Below are 25,371 nucleotides of genomic sequence, written 5' to 3'. Positions count from 1 at the left end.
AGCTCTTGCCTGCAGCGTGCTTGGTTGAGAGTCAGGACTGGCACAGGTACAATCCCAGCAGGAGGTAGCAAGGGCGAGAAGGCAGAAGATGCCTGTTGTAACTGAAAGGTTTAGCTTCACATCCAACAAACTGAGCTCTAAGGAATGCGGGGGGATGGGGTGGTAGCACTAAGGACTTTCCCAGTAAATCTGTGTACTTGCGGGCACCAAGCATGCTGTGTCTTACTCAGTTGTTAACTATGCCATGTGTGACACAGACAGCAATGAGGTACCGTGGACCAAAGCTGACCCGCACTGATGTCTGGTGTTCTGGGCAGGTATCCCCTGTCCCAAGGCCACAGAGGAGCCTCTCACCTCCGCTCTCAATGATTCTGCTGAAGGCTCAGGAGGTGAAGAGAAAAGGGTATTTAGATGAGAGGAGGAGAACAAGGACAGGTAATTGGTGAGGCTGATGTGTCTAGGGAGGGTTTTTTACAGGTTAGGCGAGGAGAGTAGGGAGGACAAGGAGACTTGTCAGCTGCTTCCCTTTGGCTTGTCATTCCCATACACACTGAGATAGGAATGAGAGAAAAGAATGAGGTGGTGGTGTTAATGCATGTATAAGAGTTGCTTTAATATGGTAAAGAAGTGAGTCTTAATTCTGATTCTTGGGTTCTGCTTTATTTTACATACTTTATGGTTTGGGATGAGAGGGAAGTCAGTGCAGCATACAGAAATAGTTAAAACCAGCGTCCCTGGCTTTCCAAGAGAAGTGCTGGCTGTCACTCACTGCCTGGGCACTGCCCATGTTACATGCATGTTCTACAGCCTGTCAGGGTGGGGATGCTCCTGGCTATGCCTGGACCCTGTTCATGGTCAAATAGGTGACATCAGCAGATGGTTTCAATCATGGCAGTGTAGAAGTAGGTGAGTTTTATACATAAGTGCATCCGTCCACCACTGCTGCCTGCACGTCCAGTCATCCTGGTACAGTGCACCTCTGGTACAGATGAGTGGAACTGGACTTCTGTTCCTTCTCCCTCTACCCAAAGCCTTCCCCCCAAACCCTCTCTATTATCATTAACTAATGACTGGTGCTTTCAGGTTAGTGGTTGCTTTCAGGGACTGCATTGGCCTTTGTACCTGAAATGCTGAATTGTTTCCTTTGTTTTAGTCATTTCAAAAGAACCAATTGGTTTTGAAGCAGGATTTGGGGTAGGTTCACTGAGGCTGAAGCTTCCCCTAGTGAGCGTTTCCCAGATGGGCTTTAGCTGCCCTCATTTAACCAGAAGGAAGGGAAACGGGTCTGAGTGTGCTCAGTTCTGTTTCTAGTGAGGACAGAAAAGGGCGCCCCAAGGGAGCAGTCCTTGTGCTCATCGTTCTCCAGTGGTAGCTCCCTGCTGAAACGTCTCAGCTTTGTTTCGATGCCCGAGTTGTTTTCTGACCAGGTATGATGCAGCACTGCAAGCTTCACATCCATCTGCTGAATGAGCCAAGCCTTTGCCAGCTGCTGTACAGGCAAAATCTGTTGTTCTGCACTAAACCAGTGGTGGTTCTTTAAAGCAAGGCATGGCTGGAGGAAGCGTGCACCTGGCTGGGGCATGGCAACGGCACAGGGTGTGTGGTTCAACACAGGGTTTTCCCCCGTGGGAAGCTCAACATTATTACGCTTGCAAACTGAGCCAAGGAAATAATAATGGAATCAAATATTCCTGCAGGAACTGTGCAGACCTGAACCTGGAGGGGTTCAGTTTTCCTTTAGTACATTCGTGGTCCCATTCCCCTTCTGCCTGCAGAACTTGAAGCTTTTCTTAAGATTATGCTGCTTCTCCTGTGGACAGTCACCGCTGGAAGCTTTGCTCTCACTGACAGGTTCGCATCCTTAAACACCTGAAGTGCAGTGCACAGCCCAACCCGCAGGCTCCTCCGGAACTGCTTTGCCCTGGTCTTTTCACAACCTTTTTGATGGCTAAAGGAATAATGATCATCTCGTCCATACAAAACCACCTTGCAGGGACTGAGGGTGTAGAGGAGGCTACTTGGAGGGTGGGGGTTATTTACTGTTGTGGTTTGGCAGACCTCTACAAAGCCATGCACAACGAATGGAGCTGCTGCCCTTTCCCTGCTACTCCAGGTCCTCTGGAATCTTGTATCTGGAATTGCTCCTTTGCACAAACACAGGTTTTAGCATTTTGCGCATGTGAAAGATTTCATGTCCTAAACCGAATGTGAACGGTTGCTTTGAAGTGCGTCTCTAGTTAAACCTACTGCCATTGCTAATTGGGGATGTAACCTGCAGCTGGAATGCTTCCTTGCTAACATGTGCGTTTGTTTGTTTGCAACGAGCAGCCCGAATCACCCAAACCCGTGAAACACCAGGCAAGTGGCTTTCTTTCTGCTTTTACAGTTACGGAGGTGAACAGAGATCTGTGCTTCTGTTTGCTGTCAACCTGTATTTGTAACGCGAGGAGGGACACAGCTGGGAGAGAGCTTTGCAGATCCTCAAGTGGCTTCCAGAGAAAGAGCAGGCCCCAGGTCCCTCAGCACAGCAAGGCTCGTGCTTTAATAGAAGCTACAAAATTCTTCTGATTAACATGCTCTTTTGTCTGAATATTTTGATAGCTTCTCGGATAACCTGATAAAGACTTTGACATCAAGGCTGGGAGAGCTGGGCTGGGTCAGCCTCAGAAGAGAAGGCTCCTGAAGGGGAGACCTTAGAGCAGCTCCAGTGCCTAAAGGGGCTGCAGGAAAGCTGGAGAGGGGCTTGGGACAAGGGCCTGTAGGGACAGGCCAAGGGGAATGGCTTTAACCTGCCAGAGGGGAGACTGAGCTGAGCTCTTAGGCAGAAGCTCTTCCCTGTGAGGGTGCTGAGGCGCTGGCCCAGGGTGCCCAGAGAAGCTGTGGCTGCCCCATCCCTGGCAGTGTTCAAGGCCAGGTTGGATGGGGACCTGCTCCAGTGGAAGATGTCCCATGGCAGGGGTTGGAACCGGATGGGCTTTAAGGTTCCTCCCAACCCAAACCATTCCATGATGATGATGAAGTATAAAGGGCTTGGCAGAACCAATCATCATCTGAAATGAAGCATTTCCCTCACTCTTCAGGGTAAGTGGTGTGAGCAATGGGGTATCTGTTCAGCACTGCCACCTGAGTTAACGTTCCCTCAGTTGACCTTCAGCTGCCCTTAGTGCTCAGGGCAGGGGGAGCTGCCCTGCAGATAACTGCCCCTTTCCTCCTCCTGTGTCCCTGTCTCCTGTGGGCAGCAGCAGTTGGCCTGTCCTGGACCACCCCATTGTGCAGGACAGGAGCTGCAGAGGGGCATGGAGAGGAGGTTGAGTGGAAGTTGAGGGTAAAGCCGTTGACAGGAACAATTGCTGCCGCGTGTCCTGAAGGCTAAATGCTCCACTCCCTGTCCTGAGATGGTGAGCGATGCCTTTGTCATGGGCACGAGCTGTTAAATCAGGAAGCAGCTTTGCAGCAGCTCCATATGCTATAAAACAAAGGCCTGGGAACTCAAGAAGCCACCGTGAGTTAGTTCAGGTGGTTGTATTCCATTTCTCTGGAAGCTGACTGTAGAGCAACCTAAGCTCTAGCAGGAAGGAAAAGAATAAAAGACACTTCAAGTTGGGTCTGGTGTGTTGGAAGCCAAAGCCATCCCATAGACAGCTGTGGTGCCTCTGCTGGTGTGTGGTAATGTGCTGGACCTCTGTAACCCAGCCCTGCGTCTCACTTTCAGAAGTTACAGACAATTCAACCCTCCCTCCTTGCAAACCTCAGTCAATTCTAAGGAGTTTTTACTGCAATATTTCTCTGTTCCAAAAGCAGAGGGAGCAGGGTTTAGTTCAAGCCTCCTGCTCGGAGCTCCCATTGGCAGGGTGGAAACGAGGAGTTTGTTGGCACTTTCAATGTATCAGTGGCAAGGTGCTAATCCAGAAGTGTCGATGCTGCGTAAACCATGACCATTAACATTTCTGTTTCAATGTCATTTTGGACTACAGCGTGGATCCCTGTTGTATGTGAGTAGCATTTGGCTTTCCTGGGCTCTCGACAACGCCAGCCCCAGGATGCTGGTTGTTCTGAAACTGAGACAAGAGCCTGTCTTTACCTTCATGTTGCCCTGCATGAAATGTTGCATGACTTGACTTCATCCACATTACTGTGACACTGCTTTTTCCAAGTTCTGGTTAGCTGCCTGTGCAGGAGATGCACCTACAGGCAAAACATGCTCTTTCCAAGCACTGAACACTTCTGAAAGCCAGGGTTGGTTTTGGGCTGTGAAGCAGTGCAGCAATGCAAACTACTCAATCAGAAGCTGTTGAACACAGCGGAGAGGTTTGGTGTTTCTTAGTGATGGCTGTGACAAGTTTGCTTGTGAGCAGGGCAAAGTGTGGGGCTGGGCTCTGGACGCCTGGGTTGTTCTCATGGTTTTCACCCATATCTGAGGACCCACAAGAGGGACGTGGAGCTGTTGGAGAGAGTCCAGAGGAGGCCATGGAGATGCTGCGAGGGCTGGAGCAGCTCTGCTCTGGAGCCAGGCTGAGAGAGCTGGGCTGGGGCAGCCTGGAGAAGAGAAGGCTCCTGAAGGGGAGACCTGAGAGCAGCTCCAGTGCCTAAAGGGGCTGCAGGAAACCTGGAGAGGGGCTTGGGACAAGGGCCTGTAGGGACAGGACAAGGGGAATGGCTTGAACCTGCCAGAGGGGAGACTGAGATGAGCTCTTAGGCAGAAGCTCTTCCCTGTGAGGGTGCTGAGGCGCTGGCCCAGGGTGCCCAGAGAAGCTGTGGCTGCCCCATCCCTGGCAGTGTTCAAGGCCAGGTTGGACACAGGGGCTTGGAGCAAGCTGCTCCAGTGGAAGGGGTCCCTGCCTGTGGCAGGGGTTGGAGCTGGATGAGCTTTAAGGTCCCTTCCAACACAAACCACTCAGTGATGACCCAACTGAATGTTTTCATCAGCTCCTCAGAGATGATCATAAAAATGTCCTATAAGAACTTTTTGTATTCAGCTGGAGGATTTGAGTGAAATCATTTCACACTGCCCTGGCCAAGTGCCTCTGCACAAATCCCAGGGAAGGCTGGGGCACATGGAAGCACATTCAAGCCCGGGTGCAGTCTGTGCTGCCGTGATTCCCAGTGGCACAGCAAAGGTCCATGGAGGAGCCCAGTTTGAAGGCAGGGTGCTTGCTTTGCCAGGATAGCTAGGATCTGATGTGTAAGCTGTGGTGAATACAGGCCGTGGGGTTGATTCTGAGCTGTGCACTGTGCTGTGAGCCAGCTTCTTTGCTTTACACTTGAGTGTCCTTGCAGAGCTGACCCCATGGTTGGGATGCGGGAATGATGGAATGGTGTGAGCAAATGTTTCCCTGGTCTGATGCTTCTATATGGGAAACTTGTAGACTATAAATGCTGTGCATATAGTGCTTTGAACAGGGCTGGCTTTTCTTCAGTTTTTGTCAGTCTAAAAGCACTCCTGTGAACTGTATTGTTGGCAAACCCCATGTACAGTGTGTAGGCTCTGGGGCCCCAGTGGTCGTTGCTGTGCGCTGGGCTGAGGCTCACACGTTTGTTTCTTCTTCAGTTACTTCAGAATCCAGAGAATATATAGTCCCAAAGGGAATATATTTGGAAGTCAACAAGTTTTGAGCCAATAACTTGAGGTCACGTTAAAGAAGCAGCAGCCAGGAGTTTCCAGGGGGACTTGAAATATAGTTCAATGTATAAATAAAATCCTCTTTTAGGTTTTAAGCAGTGAAGTTTAAGAATTCCTGTTAGAACTGACCTTGTGGAATCCTTAAGAGACTTCGGTTTCCTGTGCTCTGGTGCTCAGCCTGGGTCCTCTATTCGTCTATGCTATGAGTAATTGGAAAAAGCAGGTTTATGCACACAATCCCCAGTTTTTGAGATGACATTCCAGACAGCTTCACTTTCCTTTTAGTTGTTTAAAACCCATCCTTCAGAGCAGGAAGACGATCTCGTGTTTTCCTATGTTCATCCGTGCCTCCTGGGCTCATGGAAGCAGCACAGACTTTCTGTGTTACTAGATCTCTTCATGGATAGCAATCCGAAAAGCCGTTGGGCAATTTCCATAAGAGAAGTGCAGTGATTCCTACCTCCATTGGCTTCAATGTCAGAAAACGTTTAAAGAACTGCATTAAACCCCCTGAATGGAGCAATCTGAATGTGATCTTTGTACCTGGTGTTGCTCCATCCCCATTCTGGCACATTCTGGGGTGCATTCAAGGTGTTGCAATGATCCCATGTGTGAGTGACTGGAAGTGAGGATGTCACTGATTCAAAAGTAGGCTTGAAACTGAGTATTCCAATGTAAAAATCACTAAATGGGAAGTTTAGGAATGACCTTACACTTAAACCAGTTAAATTAGTTTTTCCCCTAAAGCACTCCAAGTCTGTGCCTAATTTCATTAGCCCTAAATGTGAGTTTTCTTTTCCATGTTCAATGATTTCCAGCATCCATCAAGTCCTATTCAGTCGCTGCTCTGTGTGTGTGTGATTTGAAAGCAAACCCACCACCAAAACCCCCACAAAACGCAAAAACTACCCCAAACCCACATTCTTTACTGGATGGAGAAGACTAGCAGCAGGTTTAGAAGTGAGGGAGCAATGAAAGGCCCTTGTGAAGGCGGTGTCCCTGGGTCATGGCTCTCAGGAGGCAGCAGGACGTGGGAATGTCATGCGTGCACCGTGCTGATGTCTGTCTGTTTTCTCTTTGTGTGGCTTTCAGGGGGAGCTGGAGCGTCAGCTTCTTCAGGCGAATCCCATTCTGGAATCCTTCGGGAATGCCAAGACAGTGAAAAATGACAACTCCTCCCGCTTTGTGAGTGACTCCTTCTCTCCTTAGAGTCTGGATATGTGGGTTACTGTTTATGGAGAAAATCTGTGTTCAGGATTTACCCAGTATCAGAAGCTGTCTTTGTTCTCATCATGAGATGAATCCAGGTTCTCTCACATCCCTGCATTGTGCAGGGGCCGCAGAAGATTCACCCTCACTGGCTCTTGCTAAAACTTGCTTTAACTTTTATCCAGTTTCTAATTTTAACCATCCTTGAGCGACAGTGGTGTTTGTGCCACAGCAAATCCACTGTGCCATAGAGCTGACCTAGGGCTTGCGTGCACAAACTGCTGCTGAACTACTGTCAAGTATAAATGAGTACGGCATCGATGCGGAGTTCAGCTAAATATGGAGCCTTCTTGTCAATAGCTGCCACTTTATCAATTGGTTTAGAGAGAACATCCTTCACTTTTGGAAAAGCACAGAAGTTGCCTGTAAAACCCTCTCTCAAGTCCCATGTCCTTCTGTCCAGCTGATTTCCTGGAGGGAAGTCTAAAAGGCAGTATTGGGCAGCTGTAGCTGAGTGAGGTCTTTGCTGAGTTGGTGCCTTCTGTTCATGTACTGTTCTGGTGGCCAAAACCACTTCTGATGGGTTCCATTGTTGTAAAAGCAGTGGTGGAACTGGGGGAAAGAGCTATTTACCACTTGTGAACCCTTCCTTTCCTTTGTAGCAGGGGAAAAAGCCACACTGCCTTTTCAGCTTCCCTCCAGTGCATCCCGATTGAGGGGAAAGCTGGGTTAGTACAACTGTAAAAGGAGATACGAAATAGTTTTTCTTGTGAGAACAGAAGTGAAATGTACAGAACAAATGAAACGTTTCTTGGCTGCCTGGATGTTTCAACAGTTGCTTGGATTTGTAATGTATGAACTCAGCTCCGCTGATAAGGACTCTGGAAAACTGTATGGCTAAATCCCTCTGCCTTTTCAGTCAAGAAGAGAGAGCAGACCGCTAAAGAAATCCACTGTTGGTCATTTTATAGCCACATTATTTACAATATTGCTTGATGCTTATACATGTTGCGTGTAGGATTTGTAATATCAACAGGTTTCACTGCACAATGTTTCTTCTTTGTTGCATAGCTTGAATCCAGCAGAGGCCGTGCTAATTTAATGAGGATACTTTATTCCTAAGAGATGGTAGCATCTGGTTTGTGTTACCCTGGCGTCCACATCGCCATCGTGAACACGCTCACTCGGCTGTTCCAGCTCTGGCTTTCTAAAGGAGTAGGTTTAATGCACTCCAGATGGTGGCATCTCCTGCAAGAGAAATAATCTTTAGTAACAACCACTTTAAAACCTGACTTAAAGAATAGATCTATCCTCGCCCCAGGGGAGAAGGGCTCTTGTGTACAGGCCTGACAGCTTCACTGAGCCTGAGGAGGAGGCTGGCCTCTGCCCCCTGTGCTGATAGCACCAGACAGGGCTGAAATACGGCCAGTGTCAAAGCGGGGTTTATTCCTTTTTCCCTCTACCAAAGGCAGTGTTCTCTTGTGGTTCAGGAAAGAAACTCTCTCTTAGTGGATAGGGAGGGGGGGCCGTGCTGGGTTCATGGGGCAGAGCTGACTGCTTCCTTCTGATGTTTTTCCAAAGCCACGTACTTAGTGCTGCAGTGATAATCAGCATAGAATTCAGTTGTTAAATGACCACCACTACGGTCTCTAACTGATCAGTTCAAGATTTCAGAGCCAGAATTGCTTGTGCTAGCTAAAAGGGTGTATTAATATTCTGCTTTTAAGAAGATGAAGTAGGTAAGTGACTTCTCCAGTACAAACTTCAGTGCTGGTGGTCCTTTGAATCAGGGAGCATGTGGGTTCCCCTTTCTGGTGTGTCAGCTCATCCAAGGACTGCATTTCCTCTCCGTTATTTCTGTCCAAGGAACTGGTAACTTGCCAGCAGACATTAGATAACTTGTGAGGGTGAAGCAGAGTGACGTGACTCTGAATTACATCAGAAAAAGCCCCTGACTAGACCTTACATAGTGCTTCGTGTCTGTTCCTCCATGTAATGGGGCAAATGGAAGCCATGTGACTCTGAGGAGGCTCTGTGGTACGTGGTGCAGGGAGGATGCTGTCAGCCACCATCCTGGAGGTGCTGGTGCTGACACACACGTTGCATGTCATGTCTGTGGGCTGAATTTCAGCGAGTGTCACTTCACGCTTTGCAGCAGTTATAAACAGTTCTCTGGAGCTTCTGCTGAGCAAGAAGTACAAATGCTTCAGTCTCAAGCTGAGCTTGGAGCTTTCTGTTTCTGCGCACTCGGAAACTCAAGTTCAAGTGCTGGTCCCTGACAGGGCGTGCTTGAAAGCAAGCCTTGTTCCTCAGCGTGCTCACTTCAGTGCCCTGGTGTTCCACCTGAGCTGCAGGTTCAGCGCGGAGGAGGAAGCACTGAAGCTGATTTAAAGTTCTCCACCAGGTTTCTTGAAACTTGTAGGAGTCACTTTGGGTTGCAGATGCACATCTGCAGTCACAGGGCTGCTGCTTCAAACTCAGCAAGGGCTGGAACTTCCTCTGGGTTCGCTGGTGTGGTTGGGGAGGAACCTGGTCCCTGGTACACACAAATCTTTCGGATGTGACCGGGCTTTACCAGAGCAGCCGGAAGGTTCTGGTGTTCTGGGGACAAGATGCACTAGCTCAAGTGATCACAGCCACTTGCTCAAGCATCAGTCTGTAGCACAGCAGCACTCAGAACCACAGACTGGTTTGGGTTGGAAGGGTTCCTGCCCATGGCAGGGGGTTGGAACTGGATGAGCTTGGAGGTCCCTTCCAACACAAACCAGGCTGGGATTGTAGGAATATATCCATGTGCAACCAGTTTCTTTCCAAGAGCTCTCCGTGTGGGCAGTGTGCTCTTGGTCCTCTATGGAGCAAGGAGATGTATGTGGAAGGAATAGATGTACTGGCTCATAGTCTGTTCTTTACCAGCTGCTGGAGAAGAGAGGCCGTGCAGGTGGGGCCATCCTGGTTGTGGAAAGGGAAGTGGAAGGCTGATGGGCCAGGCTGGGCAGCACGTGTGATTTGGGATTGCTGCAGATAAAACCCCTTTAGCCACCAGTGAGTTTGCTATAGAAATATGTGCACTGAAACATCTCAGCTTTGCTTCCAGCCTCGGGCAGCTTCACTCGGAGAAAAACTTTTTCTAAGTCTGGAGCGCTGGTTCTTTAATCCTTAGGAAGTGTATGTGTGCAGGGTAACCTGTGCCATTGAAATGATGGCTGAGCACGTGGAAGGGAAGAGATGGATTTGAAGTTGTGTGAAATGCTCGTGCAGGTGCCAGCAGGGTTGCGTTTGTGTGGAGGCAGCGTTGGTGTCTTAAAACATCAGTCATCACCAAAATAATCTCTTTTCTTTCCAGGGCAAGTTCATAAGGATTAACTTTGATGTTACTGGTTATATCGTTGGGGCCAACATTGAGACGTGTATCCTGCTTCGTGCCGCGCCACTGGGCACTGCAAGTTCCCCCATTGTTTTGCTTTTAACCCTGGCCACCGTTGGAATGCAGTGAGGGGTGACCGCATCCCCACATTCCTTTGTCTCTTCCTTTATTTCAAAATAGCTGATCAAATATCCCAAAGTCAGCGTGCTTCCTCACACTCGGACATGGGATACTCCAAAACGTAGCACTCTGAGACCTGCTGGGTTTTCAGACCAGCCTTAAACCTAGGGCATCTTAAATGAGGAAACCATTCCAAATGTGCTTGCTCTACCAACAGTTTTAGAAGAGAAGCTCCTTCCTAAAGCTGCTGAGCCACTGCCTTGTGCCAGAAGCTGGGGTTTGCTCCTGTCAGTGCTGCAGGAGCAGCTCTGCACCTGGAAGGAGCTGATGCTTCTTATGAAGTGACAGACCTGGAAGTGCTGGGACATGTTCCAATTTCTTAGGTCTTCTGGAGATCAGCGTAGGCCCAATGACACAAGACCTATCAGCAATTAATATTGAAGCCTAATTCAGTTTTAGCTTTAAGGTTTGATTTTATTTATCATAGAATGGTTTAGGTTGGAAGGGACCTTAAAGCTCACCCAGCTCCAACCCCTGCCACGGGCAGGGACCCCTTCCACCGGAGCAGCTTGCTCCAAGCCCCTGTGTCCAACCTGGCCTTGAACACTGCCAGGGATGGGGCAGCCACAGCTTCTCTGGGCACCCTGGGCCAGCGCCTCAGCACCCTCACAGTGGGTGAAAAGCTGCCCCCTCCCTCACCCTTCAGCTGGTCCGTACAGACACTTGTCACTGGGTGTAGCAGGGAAATGTGGTCAACATCCAACAAAGGAGTCTGCTGAAATTCAGAGTGAGCTTCTACCAGTCTGAAATTGAAACCTCTTATTTAAAGTTACTGAAGGTTCATATTGGACACGGTCCTGCCATTGCTATTAAAGTTCTTTTTGCTCTTAAAGTAATTTTATAGCCTGCTTTGAACTTTCATTTTGCATTGGATATATTTACTCCAAAACTGTAGAAGATCCTTGACTAGCTACAATCAGACTTGTTGGAAAAGTCTCGTGCTGTTCGTCAGGCTAAGGATGAGCGAACGTTTCATATCTTCTATCAACTACTCGCGGGAGCAGGAGAACACTTGAAATGTAAGTTGGGAATCTCATTTTGTAAACCTGTTGCTTCTGTGTGCTTGGCTTGTCTGCTCAGAGTTACCCAGCAGTGCTGGAGCTCCTCTTTGGTCTTCAAACAGGGAGTGTTAGCTGAAGGCTGAGGAGCTGGGTGCCTCTGATTTGGGATGGCTGGGCTTTATCCAGTTTGCTGGCACACACATTGAGAGCAAACGGCTCCTGCCTGACCCCATCCAGTTCAGTTTGTCCTTGCCGAGGAGTCTCTGGATTGAAATCTTTTTCTCTCTCCTTCTTTTCTCCCCCATTTTGGTAACTGGGAATTTCTGTTAGCTTGTGGTAAGTGAAACCATAGAACAGTGCAGACTTAGAGAACTGATGCACTCTTTCTTACCTGTATTAGACAAATGGGTATTTACACCCTTGCGGTGGTAACCCTGGATACCCAGCACCATGTCGGTACCTCCCAGTAGAGACACTTGGTTTAGGATATTCCAAGTAGGGTTTTGAAAGGATGGTAGATCTGACCCAGGTAAGGTTCTGTTTACAGGCTTAATGCATTAAAGAGCTGCTGTAAGTTGCAACAGATAGAGATTCCGGAAGCTGGCTTCAGCTTCTCAGCTGCACTCGTACTGTAGATTTTCCAAAGCTGGTGAAACACCTCATAGCCTTATTTGAGGAACTGGTTTTGGAAAGCATCCTTTGTGCATTTAGTGACACCGCAGTCGGGGTGGCTGTGAAGAGCTTCACTGTCTTCAGCTTATTTTCCTGTCTCTTCCCCTTCCCCACACAGCTGACCTGCTGCTTGAAGGATTTAATAACTACAGATTTTTATCTAATGGCTACATCCCCATTCCTGGGCAGCAAGACAAGGATAACTTTCAGGAGACTATGGAAGCAATGCATATCATGGGATTCTCGCACGATGAGATCTTGTGTAAGTTACTGAGCCTTTGGATGTTCAGAGCTGCTTTTCTCTCACGCACACGCACCCACACTTGCTGATTTCACATTGCTTCAGTGTCCTGACAGCCTGCAACAAATGTATGCTTAACACAAGTAGAATTGAATTAAAGCTTTTTGCCCCAAAAGTACAGTCTAAACATTATTTCTTTGCTGAACTTATGCTTTGAATTTGGAAGGACACAAGTAGTGAAAGGAAAGTGTAAGCTGGGCCCTTTCTACTTAACTGTTGCACGTCCTTTGTTAACACAGCAATGCTGAAAGTGGTGTCTTCAGTGCTGCAATTTGGAAACATTTCCTTTAAGAAGGAGAGAAATACGGATCAAGCTTCTATGCCAGAGAACACGGGTAAGCTGATCACGTTTGTGTGGCTTCGTGAGCTGTGGTTTCCTTCCCACCGCTCCAGTGCATGTCCTCAACAAGTACAGAGCAGGCTTGTGAGCTCCTGTGGGAGCATCCTGTGCCAAAGAGGCAGTAGCCAACGGGCGAGTGTTAAAGCTCTCCTCTTCCATCCTCGTCATTCAGACAAATTTAAGTGTCCATCAACAGAATTGATGCTGTTTGCATTGCTTCTCCACTTGGAACAGTATTCTGGTTGGAGTCTTGTTTATTGCTGTCTACAAAGACAAGCATTAGGAAAAAGTGCATGCTCAAATCCCTCTGTTTTCTTTGGTTCTTGACAGCAGTTTTCTTGCCAATGGTAAGAGTGCTGGAGCCAAACACAACTTCATAGTGAAATGGCTGAACATAGGAATGCTGTGTTTAGAAAGCTCTTATTTCTGAAGTGGCACGTGGCAGGGATGGGCAGTGGGACTGGAATGGAATTTATCAGTTGGTACCCTCCCTGCGAGCAGGATTTCTTCACACAAGAAGACTGCTGCTGCTGGAGCACATCTTCAGTGTAGTGCTTCAGTGCCAGCCTTTTGAATGCTCTCATGGGAGTTAGCTTTGAGAATTGACCTTGGTGGAAAGAGCAATAAGAACTACAGGACCTGCTGTACACACACAGCTCCAGTTCATGCGTGTCTCTTGGTTTGGGATTATCCCAAATGGCTGTGCCAATGTAGGGTGCTTGCAGTGTCCAGAATCTTGGGGGGTGGTTTGCTGCCCAAGGTGCTCCAGCAAGCAGGAATGGACTCAAGGCCAATAAGCATTTTGTTGGTACTTGGCAGAGGGTTGGCACTTTGAGTTTTGCAGCGAGGAAAAAAGGTTGGGTGAGAGATCTGTTTTTTAGGCTTTAGCACCAGCTCAAATGTCTTAAATCCTTGTAGTTTGGTGGTTTGTTTTTCTTCTGCTTGGTTGATTGGTTGATGATCCTGATGGCTTTTGCTACCTGCTGCTGAAAGTTGTAAGTTCTGTCTGATGTGCTGGTGTGTGTTGTCATACTCAAAGCACAGAAATACTCCTTTGTGTAGCTATAGGGAAATGAGTGCTCAGTTTGTGTCACTACCCTCATTTCCCTTGGTTCAGTTATGTGTTGATTCATGAACCCTGAAGACAGCCTGAGAATCTCAACATTAAGAGCAAGTAATAGTGTTGTTATACCAGGAAAACAAAACAAAGGCAACAGAGGAAGCTGTTCTATACTGGCATTGGGATCTATTTTCCAATGCTGATTTGTAAAAGGAGCTTTTTTCACTTTGACAATAAACCCAGGAGCTGTCAGAGGACAGAGATCAAGGTTTAAGTTCCTGCAGGGTAGTGTGAAGGGCTGCTAGGAGTTTGGAATCCCGAGCACCTCACCTGCTGGGCAATGGATGTAGGGAAAGGGATTGATGCAGCAAGAACGTGTGCTGCTGGGGTGGGCAGCACGTCATTTCAAATACGGAATGTCACACCAGGAGAGCTCATGCTGTGTAAGTGGCATGGAGCCAGGGAAGGCCATGGGGTGCTCCAGCCTCAGGACAATGGGCATTGCCCAGGCTCTGCTGCCAACAGCAAGTCAGGTTTTAAGCCGACACTTGCCAGTACTTGGTTTTATGGCTATTGCTGCTGCTGTGGAGGATTTTAAGTGTTTCCATTGATTCTTTGCTCTCCAGTCGCACAGAAGCTCTGCCATCTGCTGGGAATGAATGTCATGGAGTTCACCCGGGCCATCCTGACCCCGCGCATCAAAGTGGGCAGAGACTATGTCCAGAAAGCCCAGACCAAAGAACAAGTAAGTTTGGGTGCTTTAAAGGTGAAGTGAAACTGCACCTCATCCTGATTAGCTCTTAATAGTAATCATGGAATCCCAGACTGGTTTGGGTTGGAAGGGACCTTAAAGCTCATCCTGTTCCAGCCCCCTGCCACAGGCAGGGACACCTTCCACTGGAGCAGCTTGCTCCAAGCCCCCTTCCCCCCCCCCCCCAATTTGGATTAAAATGTGTACTGCCACTGACCTTGTTTAAGCTTTAGTGCCTTTATTAGATGTTCTTATGTGGTAAAAATCAGTAGTAGAATAGAAGGAACCTTTCCCTTGACCTTCTGTTGGTTTCATCCTTTACTGTCAGTGTTGTCTGTATCAAACATATGGAGAGCTTTTGGTGTTGTATGGAACAATTTAAAACCACATTTTTCATGACATTAATAAAACTCTGTTGGGTTTTACTCCTTGTTTTCATTCCTCAGTGGTATTAACACCATTAAACTTCTTGTGTTCCTTTGGGTTTTGGGATAATGTCTGTGTCCGAGTTCTTTTGATCACTTCTCCAGGGTAAATAAATGTTCCTGTTTGCATTTCCAGGCAGACTTTGCAGTGGAAGCTTTGGCAAAAGCCACCTACGAGCGCCTCTTCCGCTGGCTTGTTCACCGCATTAACAAAGCTTTGGACAGGACCAAACGACAGGGAGCGTCTTTCATTGGAATTCTGGATATTGCTGGATTTGAAATCTTTGAGGTACTTCAGCGCTGCTGATCAGACCTTTTTCTTTACCCTGTTAACGTGCATTCAGGACTAACTGTAAAGGCCCTGAATGCATCGCGCGCCGAGGCTGCAGCAGGGTTTGGTGTTGTAGCATTCAGATGCTTTGACAACCGTAAATCAGAGTGCTGACAAGTCGTACTTGAGTCTAAATTGTTCTTTTATATGTATGTTCTTTCCTACTATTAGTTTAATTGTACGTAACAGAGGGGACAGAAAAGATTTGCATCACACCTTTCCCAGTTTTCTCGATGTTACATTTGAATGTTGCAGAGTTTGGGGTATTTCCTTGTAAGGTCAAGTTTTTGGCTTCCAGCTACGTGATAAATCCTATCACTGCATTATTCTTGCTTACTAATGTTATTCTTGCAGTTGAACTCCTTTGAGCAACTCTGCATCAACTACACCAATGAGAAGCTTCAGCAGTTATTTAACCACACGATGTTTATCCTGGAGCAAGAGGAATACCAACGAGAGGGTATAGAGTGGAATTTCATTGACTTTGGACTGGATCTGCAGCCTTGCATTGACTTAATCGAAAGACCTGTAAGTTTGTGCATTAAGAATGCTCTGAGGAGAAGAGGGTAGACTTCAGAGTTTGTCTTTTACTGCGTCAAAGTGTAGGACTGTACAGGCATTTCTTGTGGAGCTGTCACAGAAAGGGAATGCCAAAGTCTACAATTCTGTGTGTTAGTGGAAGAATTTATACTCATGGGATTGCCCTGATGCCAAGGCAGAACATGGAGCTAAAGATGCTATTTACATACTTTTTTGCCACAGTACTAATGAAGTCTTTAATCCATTGGGCTATAGGAGCTTTATGAGGGCTGAGTTAGAAGCTTTTCAAGGCTTACAGTGAACTTTTGCAGTTGGGATCAATAGGAACATGCCTAAAACTTCCTTTAGGGTAGAGTTTTCCCCATAAATTTACCTTGCGAATAGGAAACCAGTATCATAAAGGTGGTTTTAATCACTGGGCTTTTTAACATATTCTGTTTGCTCAATATGTGGAAGCTGAAGAGGGCTTCAGAGAGCAGGAGGACTGGTTGGGGGAGAATGAAGATCATCATTGCCAAAAGTTATCATTCCTCACACCTTGAAACTGTGCCTAGAATCATTTGATGCCCTTTGAAATGAAACCATTGCAGTTCCTGCTGTCTTCGTTCCTGTGTGTGTATTCTTGAATGCACATAAGCTGCCAGTGATGCTGTGTGGTGGTGCTGTGCATCCTGAGGAGCAGCAAAGCTCACAAAATATGTCCTTGTTTCTCTCCAGAGCAGGAAAAGGGCAATCTTGTTTCAGTTAGCAAAGGTTTGTATGTTCTGTGTGGAACTTCAGAAGGCTCTGCCTCTTTGGAAGGTAAAAGCTCTGCCAGAGAGCCTCAGGGGTAGGTGTTGGTGCTTTCAGTAGGCATCAGGTGTTCAGGGGAACATGTGAAAATGCATCAAGTTAATAGATTTTTGTTCTGTTTTGTTTGAAAGGCAGATGTCAGCACTTCAGAATTGTTCTGTACGTGTGAGGCCATAGAGTGGCTCATACAAACATCTCTTCAAATGTGCAAACTTTGCATTCCCTAAAAGCTTCTAAAGCTTAAACCATTTTATAAACCCTTTACATTTTTTATCATCACTTTCCTGTGTACAGCTCTAGAATACACACATTGGTTGTTCCCTACTTCATTTGAAGAGCAGACAAAGCTTCAAATGGAGAGCTTGCATGATGTAGAAAGGGAGGGATTATATGAAAGGCAAGGCTCTGGGCAGCTGTAGATCGGGTCTCCATATCCATTGAAATGAATTTGTTTGAAGCAGTCACAACGTCCTACACTGAGCGGGGTTCCTCCAAAGCTTGTTTTAGTTTAAAACAAATCTGAATCAGTTTAAACAACTTATTGTGATATTGAATGGTGTGTTCTAAATACTGACATATTGAAGTATATGTAGAGAAGATGTTAACACAGATAAAATCCACCTGAATTTCAGGCAAATCCTCCTGGTGTGTTAGCGCTACTGGATGAGGAATGCTGGTTCCCTAAAGCTACTGACAAGACATTTGTGGAAAAACTGGTCCAAGAGCAAGGAACCCACTCCAAGTTCCAAAAGCCAAGACAGCTGAAGGACAAAGCAGACTTCTGCATTATTCACTATGCAGGGAAGGTAAGGGCTAAATGTGAAATACTTGCTTTGGAGAAAGCACTAAGCACTAGAGCTACCTGTGCACAAGCTACTTGTGCAGGAGGTGGCCTTGTTCACTTTTCTTGGACACATTCAGGAGAGCTGGGATGGAACTCCTGTTACCAAATAAAACTGGAAACTGGAATTTGCTATTAAATTAAGCAAATATTTCAGTTTCCTTTAACTTTGTCCTTAGGTCGTACAGGTGAGGGGTTTTTTTCAGGACAGTAGAAATGAATCTCTTCTGACTACCTTTGTGACAACTTGATGGTTTCACTTGACGCAGAGCTGTGTCAAGTACCATCTGCAGTCTATATCCTCAATTCCCATAAGACTTTCTGTAAATCCCCTCACGTAGGGAAGTTGATACCTTTTCATTTCTACTGTTACTTCATTCTTTAGTTTCCTTCTAAGGGGGACAGAGCTCAGGTGCATTGTGACCAGGTCCATGAAATAACAGCAGTTCTTGTGATTGGTGGATCCTTCATGATCACCAGCTCTGTTCTTGTAGGGCTGTGCTGTGTAATTCTTTTCCTAAAGAGTTAAACCTTAATTGTAGCACCAGTTTTTGCCCTGATCTGTAGGAGAAACAGCTTGTGCCAATGAGCAAGAGCTATCCTTTAATTTTCATTCAAGGACTAATGGCTTCTTGTTACCTATTGGATGGTGTCAGTGGTGCCAAGTTGAAATAAAGAAATGATCAGCTCTGGAGCCCCCAACACAAGAGGGACGTGGAGCTGTTGGAGCGAGTTCAGAGGAGGCCATGGAGATGCTGCGAGGGCTGGAGCAGCTCTGCTCTGGAGCCAGGCTGAGAGAGCTGGGCTGGGTCAGCCTGGAGAAGAGAAGGCTCCTGAAGGGGAGACCTGAGAGCAGCTCCAGTGCCTAAAGGGGCTGCAGGAAACCTGGAGAGGGGCTTGGGACAAGGGCCTGTAGGGACAGGCCAAGGGGAATGGCTTGAACCTGCCCGAGGGGAGACTGAGATGAGCTCTTAGGCAGAAGCTCTTCCCTGTGAGGGTGCTGAGGCGCTGGCACAGGGTGCCCAGAGAAGCTGTGGCTGCCCCATCCCTGGCAGTGTTCAAGGCCAGGTTGGACACAGGGGCTTGGAGCAAGCTGCTCCAGTGGAAGGGGTCCCTGCTCGTGGCAGGGGTTGGAGCTGGATGAGCTTTAAGGTCCCTTCAACCCAAACCAGTCTGGGATTCTATGATCCATTTTGTTGTATCAATACTTAAAGCAGGTACTTAGCAATAATGAAATTGTCCCAGTTACTGCACTTAGTACTCAGTTACCTTTAGGTAATCAAAATGAAGTAAAGCAGCTTGCGCCTGGCTGCTAGGAGTGACTGAGGAAGGGCTGACTCCTGCCACGCGAATGTGGGTGTTTCTGGAATACCAGTACCCCATGTTGTCCTTTGACAGAGGCATTGATTATTTCTGCAGGAATGTATATTCCTTCAAAACTGGAATTGTTTGTAAAACAGCTTTTCCTGCAAGAAGAGCTGAGATAATGATCCGATTTGGGTTTGGATGGTGGAAGTGTTTAAATGTTTTCCTTGCAAAGCCCTTATTTAAAAATAGAAACCTCTGAGTTTAGTTGAAGCGAAACCCTACTTGTCCCTACAGAGGATTTGTCGGACTTGGGGATTTTTAGGACTCTCTTTTGGGTTGGGATGAAACCCACGTTGGTGTCATTGAGTTCTCAACTGCTGAGCTATGGTTTAATTGCAAACCACAGAATCAGTTCTTTCAAGATAAGAGCTTTGTTTGCTTTCTTTATAGAACAAAGTGTTGAAGTACAACTGCTACAGTGAAATTAAAGTGATTCATGCTGTAGCACATCCTTCATTTACTCTCTAGTCATTTAAAGGAATTAGGATCTATACTAGAGTTCTTTTCACATCATCGCACTGACCAGGGAAGCCTTGTTTTGGCAATGGCGCCAGAATGTAACAGCTATTGGTAAGCGAAAATCCAGACTCCTGAGTTTTTAAGAAACCACAAAGGATGCTCAGGGGCTGGAGCACCTCCCATACAAAGACAGGCTGAGAACACTGGGACTCTTCAGCCTGGAGAAGAGAAGCTGCGTGGAGACCTCGGAGCAGCTTCCAGTATCTGAAGGGGGCTACAAAGATGCTGGAGAGGGGCTCTTCATCAGGGACTGTAGGGATAGGACAAGGGGTGATGGGTTCAAACTGAAACAGGGGAAGTTCAGGTTGGATCTAAGGCAGAAGCTCTTCCCTGCGAGGGTGCTGAGGCGCTGGCACAGGGTGCCCAGAGAAGCTGTGGCTGCCCCATCCCTGGCAGTGTTCAAGGCCAGGTTGGACACAGGGGCTTGGAGCAAGCTGCTCTAGTGGAAGGGGTCCCTGCCTGTGGCAGGAGTTTGGTACCAGATGACGTTAAGGTCCTTTCCAACCCAAACCATTCTGTGATTCTATGATTCTAAAACGCCTGTTTCCTCTTTGAAAAGAATAATAACTTCCCGTGGTTCTTTGAGCTGTTCTAAGGAGGCACAACTCACAGGAAGTGAGCATCAAGAAGAGACCAGACATCAGTATAGTATTCTGAAAGCTTTCTTTTTGCTGCTGTTGAATCGGAGCCTGCGGCTGATGTGGTGCCTCTGCTCACATGCCCCTTGGCTGCTCCACAGGTAGACTACAAGGCAGATGAGTGGCTGATGAAGAACATGGACCCTCTGAATGACAACGTGGCTACACTTTTGCACCAGTCTTCTGACAAGTTTGTTGCAGAGCTTTGGAAGGATGGTAAGAGCTCATGCTCTGAGCACACACATGTTGTCAGCCAGTTTTACCTTGCTTTATGAGGTTGTTGTGTTGGGGTTTTTTTGCCTGTTCCCTTCTCACCCTCCACCTCTACACTGTAAATACCTACAGCACTTTCTGTATTGTTCAGCACCAGAAGTACAACAAGAAGCTGGATTGCACCTGCAGTCCCTTGCCCATGTACCATTTCTGAGTAGCTGCTTTTCATGGTCATTATTTGAACTGATACTCACTTACTACTTGTTGCCCTGTGTCAAACTTTATGTAGAATCTTGTCCACAACTTGTAGCTGAACTTGCTGTGGTGGTGTCCTGGGTGTAGGCAGCTCTAGTGCTTCTTGCTGCTACTCAAATGTTGCCTTCTGTCAGCAGTTGTTCCATGTGCGGTGGGGGGTGATATCCTGGGCATGTGCATCTCCTAAATTAAAACTCATTAACAGCCATACTAGTGCTTAGATATTGTGCAGTAAAACCAAATGCCATGTATTCCTATCTAAACTGAGAGCTGATGGTTGGCTGGTCTTCCTGCACACCAGCTTAACAGTACCAGAATACTCCAGGAAGGAGAAATAGCCAAGTATTTAGCAGGGACGTTTCTGGTTTTAACATCACAGGATATTGAGTATATTCCTTGTCACAGTATATAAATCCTGGAGTTTCTTATTTGAGGAGGGAAATTAAGCTTGTGATATAGATGATGCTGTAGGTTAATACTGAGTTTCCCTCTTACTTGGTTCGGCTACAGAGAGCAGCTTTAAGGAATATATAAAGAAGTATTTGGTTGTGGATCTGCTCCATTCCTTCTGAGTACACACACAGAAGCAAAATGTTTTGGTCCAGATATTCCAAACCTGCTTCACAGACAATTGTAATGTGCATGGGATATGTTGTGGCTTTTGTAGCACAGTTAAGTCTGTTTGCAATTGATAAACCTGTTGTGTATACTAACTGAAGTGTCTTGTGTATCTGCTCTTCTGTCTTTCTGTTTTTGCTGTTTCTCTGCCTTAGAGATTCAGAATATTCAGAGAGCCTGTTTCTATGACAGTATTACTGGTCTTCATGAGCCACCAGGTGAATGGATATAAAAACAGTAGGCCGACCAAAGGCAGGGCTGTCGTCCCTACAGGAAACCCATTTTTGCTCGTAGGCTTGCATGAACTTCTCATTTCATGCTGAATTTAGGTATACCTCCACCAGGCAGGTGGCCTTCGAGTGCATACCTATTGCTGCTGCATACATATAGCACCTGTATTTTATGCATTGCATTGAAGCATTGCAGATAAAAAGGTTTGTTGCTTCCAAGTTCCATGTTGAGATGTAGAATTGCATCTTAAGAGACAATTCTGGTACCTCCAAGCATTAGAGAGAATGTGTAAGCTTTGTGACACTATCAAGCTTCTTTCTGCAGTCCAACATTGACAAAACACTGGAACATTGTCGAATGTGGTTGGGGGTAGGAGAGCTGAAGGATGTATTGAAGTATGAGTTCTGCAGTTATACAGGGAGTAGTAAATGAAATAAGCTTCTTCCAGACTTGCTGGAATTGTTATTTTACTTAAAACCCCCTCCTGATTTTGCTGTTTCCCTTTGTAGAAGCTGCATGTTTTCTGAGGCATCAAGGAACCAACAAATCCGCTTACTTAGAATGTCTGTTTGAAGACGCTTTAAATATTTTATCCAACCTCTTCCTCATCCTTCTTGTATTCCTGTTCCCAGGCTTAGCAATGTGTGTGTGGGAAGGTTGTGCCTTCAGACTTTCCATCTTTACTGAAGTTTATCTTGACTACTCAGTGTTCATCACGTACTTAAGGAAGCTAATGGGGTTTCCTAAAGGAAGTAGTAGAGGCTTTGGCCAATGGAGGGTTGTCCAGTCACACTGTTTAGTGACTACTGTGCTTCCCCTATGGGGAAAACTTGCATTGAACTTTAATAATCCTCTTTGAAATAAAAGTGACCATCTTAGAGTTGGAGGCCAGAGGGGAGCAAAACTGAATATGGGCAATTATCAGATACTCTTAAAAAGCAGGTGGCCAGATGTGAGCTGGATACTGTCCAGTCGCTGGTGGTGTTCTGTTCATCCTCTGTAAGACTGATTCCCAGTTATCTCTGTCCCATTTCTGGTTTAGAATGGAGTCTGCTTCGAAGTAAATAGTGGGGATATGATCTTATGAGCAACTTAGCACCTACTTAGGCTCCTAACTTCAATCAGCTGCTCAGATTCTTGTGTTCAAAGCCGTGTGGAGGATCTGGACTTTGCTCTGTGCTATCTTCAAGACTTTCAAGTGATTATTCAAACTCGGTGCCCTGTATTTTTCTGCTTTGACAATTCCCTTTTTTAATTGACCAGTTGAGCAAAAGTGTGAAACAAAATATTGTCACTTCTTTGTCATATACAGAACTAATTCTGGTAGCAAAGCAGAATTCCCTCTACTTTAGCTTGAATGAATTTGAAGATCACAAAGGTTGTAGCACACATACAGCTGCTGGTTTCTGGCTGGCCAGCTTGCATTTCCTGGAGAGCCAATACGTGTTGTATACTTGCTCAATACTAAGAAGTACCAACTATAACTATTAAGGTGTCCAACGAGCTGTGAGTTTTCTTTTTTATTGAGCTGTTTAAGTAACTGTTGACATGCACATGGAATCCCGTACATGGGTTTGGCCTATAGGTGTTAGTGAAGGCAGTCAGATTTCTAACTTGCGCTTCTGAAGAAGAAACCAGAGAGATCCTTACCCAAAATGTTCCAAAGAGTCAAAGAAAAACCTTTCTTTGGATGCTTTACTGCAGCTTTACAGTAAATTTCCTGATTTGAATCTTTTCTTCTAGCTAGAGATCTTTGCAGTTGTAAACGAAACTTGGAGGAATTCTTCCAAAGAGCAGATTAGCAGAAGTCTGGCAGATGTTTTTTTCCCCTCTTGTCACTGAAGTAACACTATTTCCAACTCTTCCTTATATATTTATGCTTTCAAACCAGATTTGAATATTCAGTGAAACTCAGATTTAATCCCTCTAGTTCCTGTGACTCTTTATTTTAACGTGCTCAGATGTCTAATTCCAAATGTCCCACCCAGAAATACTTTGCATTGTAAGAATGCAAAGAATCACCAGTTTCCAGGCAGCTTTCAATCCCTTCGAAGTTCCCCTAAAATAAAGGAAAAGGCTTTACTGGTCATGTAGAACTGCAAGTAAAGAGCTGGATATTTTACTCTGTACCTACTAAAGCTACACTACTCCGCTGTGTAAGTTTGTGGCTTTGGTTCCCCTGCTTCCGCGCAGCGTTCCCGGTGCGTGCTGACTGCTTTGCCCTCCGACGGCACCTTCCGCCATGTGTTCTGCAAAGCTTCTGCTGCTGCACTATTGCTCCTCTTTCGGCCCCCTCTTTATATCTGACAAACATTGAAGTCCACTTAATTCTCTTCTCCTTCCCAGTGGATCGTATTGTAGGTCTGGATCAGGTCACTGGAATAACAGAGACCGCTTTTGGCTCTGCGTACAAGACCAAGAAGGGCATGTTCCGCACTGTTGGCCAGCTGTACAAAGAATCTCTCACCAAGCTGATGGCAACGCTCCGAAACACTAATCCCAATTTCGTTCGCTGCATCATTCCAAATCATGAGAAGAGGGTATGTACTACAGACCCCTCCTCTAATTCTTTATTTCAGGCTTCACATCCAGTTTATGTTATGCATGCTATCCATGTCTCCCCCTTGCAGTCAGAAGCCACGCTTCATAAGGTTTTCGCAGTGATCGGATATCCCAGTATTCCCTGCATATCCCCTTATTTAAACAGCTGACTCTGTAGAGGGAAGCCTGAAAAACTTCAACCACACGTTTTCATTTGCACAAATTTAAAGACTAAAAGTCATGCTTGTTTTGTTGGTCCAGGCTGGAAAATTGGATCCACATCTGGTTCTAGATCAGCTGCGTTGCAACGGTGTTTTGGAAGGAATTAGGATTTGCCGACAAGGATTTCCAAACAGGATAGTGTTCCAGGAGTTCAGACAGAGGTAACAGCAGGAAAAGTCTGTTGATTTTTTATGAGATAAAGTTCTTTGTTAAGCAATTGAAGACAACCCCTTCCCCAACCCAACTGGAAGAAAATCCTGTAGGTTGCCCAGAGAGGTGTTGGATGCTCCATCCCTGGGGATATTCCAGGCCAGGCTGGATGTGGTTCTGGGCAGCCTGATTTAGTTGAAGATGTCCCTGCTCATTGCAGGGAGTTTGGACTAGATGAGCTTTGAAGGTCCCTTCCAACTCAAACCATTCTGTGATTCTATGACCGTGTGTGTCTTGAAGCAGTTAACTTGAAGCAATTAAGGACTACAGGCTTATTCTGAAAACAGTAGGGAAAGGAAACAATCTCACAGGGATTGCTGGAAAAACCATCTGGAGAAATTCCTCACCTGTGGCTGTGGTGACTGTAGCTTTATGAGTTTATAATCATGTAGCTTATTGTTGAATGTAAAGGTGTTTCTTTTCATTTGACTTAAAGGTATGAGATCCTTACTCCCAATGCAATTCCAAAGGGGTTTATGGATGGTAAACAAGCCTGTGAGCGTATGGTAAGTGTTTATACCTAAATATTGTTAAAATGTTGAAAGCTTGAAAGAAAAATTGTCGTTTTCTTGGTGTAAAATCACTGTGTTCGCCTCTCCTCTTAGATCAGAGCCTTAGAGCTGGACCCCAACTTATACAGAATTGGACAGAGCAAGATCTTTTTCCGAGCTGGTGTCTTGGCACACTTAGAAGAAGAAAGAGATCTGAAGATCACAGACATCATCATCTTCTTCCAGGCAGTCTGTAGAGGATACCTGGCTAGGAAGTATGTGTGCTCTTATGACTTGATCTTCTTTTGTCTTCTGAAGTCTCTTTGATAGGGAGCTGTGCATTGAAACTTCCATTCCAGGAGAGATTTCCTTAAAGTGTGTTCCCTGTTGTTGTATCCAGGGTGTTAGAGGAATTTTTCCCTAGTAAGAATTTGCATCTTCCTTCCTTAATGATATCTTCTCCTTTCCTTAATCCTGCCTTTGACTCGTGCAGCTGTTTACAGTATAGCTTCTGGCTATACTGTAGAAAAGTCTCTCCCCTTCTCCACTGGAGGTTCTTAGAGGCATTCAGGAAAGCTGCTGTTTTGAAGTTAAAGGATAGTTCAGTGTCTAATCCAGCCTGATTTTACCTTTTGAAG

At 46.2% G+C, this 25,371-nt stretch overlaps 1 protein-coding gene across 5 annotated transcripts in view; it reads left to right on the top strand.

Annotated features, from left to right (window-relative positions):
• Window positions 1-25,371, top strand: part of MYH10 (myosin heavy chain 10) — a gene marked incomplete at both ends in the record, with an annotated part of 91,656 nt that overhangs the window by 45,325 nt on the left and 20,960 nt on the right. For 2 of the 5 annotated variants that reach the window (XM_080629510.1, XM_080629509.1), the window contains 15 exons: window positions 2,329-2,358; window positions 6,713-6,805; window positions 10,173-10,236; window positions 11,294-11,392; window positions 12,165-12,308; window positions 12,587-12,682; window positions 14,374-14,492; window positions 15,060-15,212; window positions 15,609-15,782; window positions 17,219-17,392; window positions 20,054-20,168; window positions 23,616-23,809; window positions 24,072-24,193; window positions 24,679-24,748; window positions 24,848-25,008. In XM_080629510.1, coding sequence (XP_080485636.1) covers window positions 2,329-2,358; window positions 6,713-6,805; window positions 10,173-10,236; window positions 11,294-11,392; window positions 12,165-12,308; window positions 12,587-12,682; window positions 14,374-14,492; window positions 15,060-15,212; window positions 15,609-15,782; window positions 17,219-17,392; window positions 20,054-20,168; window positions 23,616-23,809; window positions 24,072-24,193; window positions 24,679-24,748; window positions 24,848-25,008 — 1,808 coding nt within the window. Of the gene's footprint in view, window positions 1-2,328; window positions 2,359-3,974; window positions 3,993-6,712; window positions 6,806-10,172; window positions 10,237-11,293; window positions 11,393-12,164; window positions 12,309-12,586; window positions 12,683-14,373; window positions 14,493-15,059; window positions 15,213-15,608; window positions 15,783-17,218; window positions 17,393-20,053; window positions 20,169-21,193; window positions 21,257-23,615; window positions 23,810-24,071; window positions 24,194-24,678; window positions 24,749-24,847; window positions 25,009-25,371 lie in introns of all 5 variants that reach the window. The other 3 variants (XM_080629508.1, XM_080629512.1, XM_080629511.1) reach the window with 3 other exon arrangements.

The sequence above is a fragment of the Psittacula echo genome (assembly GCF_963264785.1).
Source record: "Psittacula echo genome assembly, chromosome: 14".
NCBI lineage: Eukaryota > Metazoa > Chordata > Aves > Psittaciformes > Psittacidae > Psittacula > Psittacula echo.
This window is presented reverse-complemented; position numbering and strand designations above follow the sequence as displayed.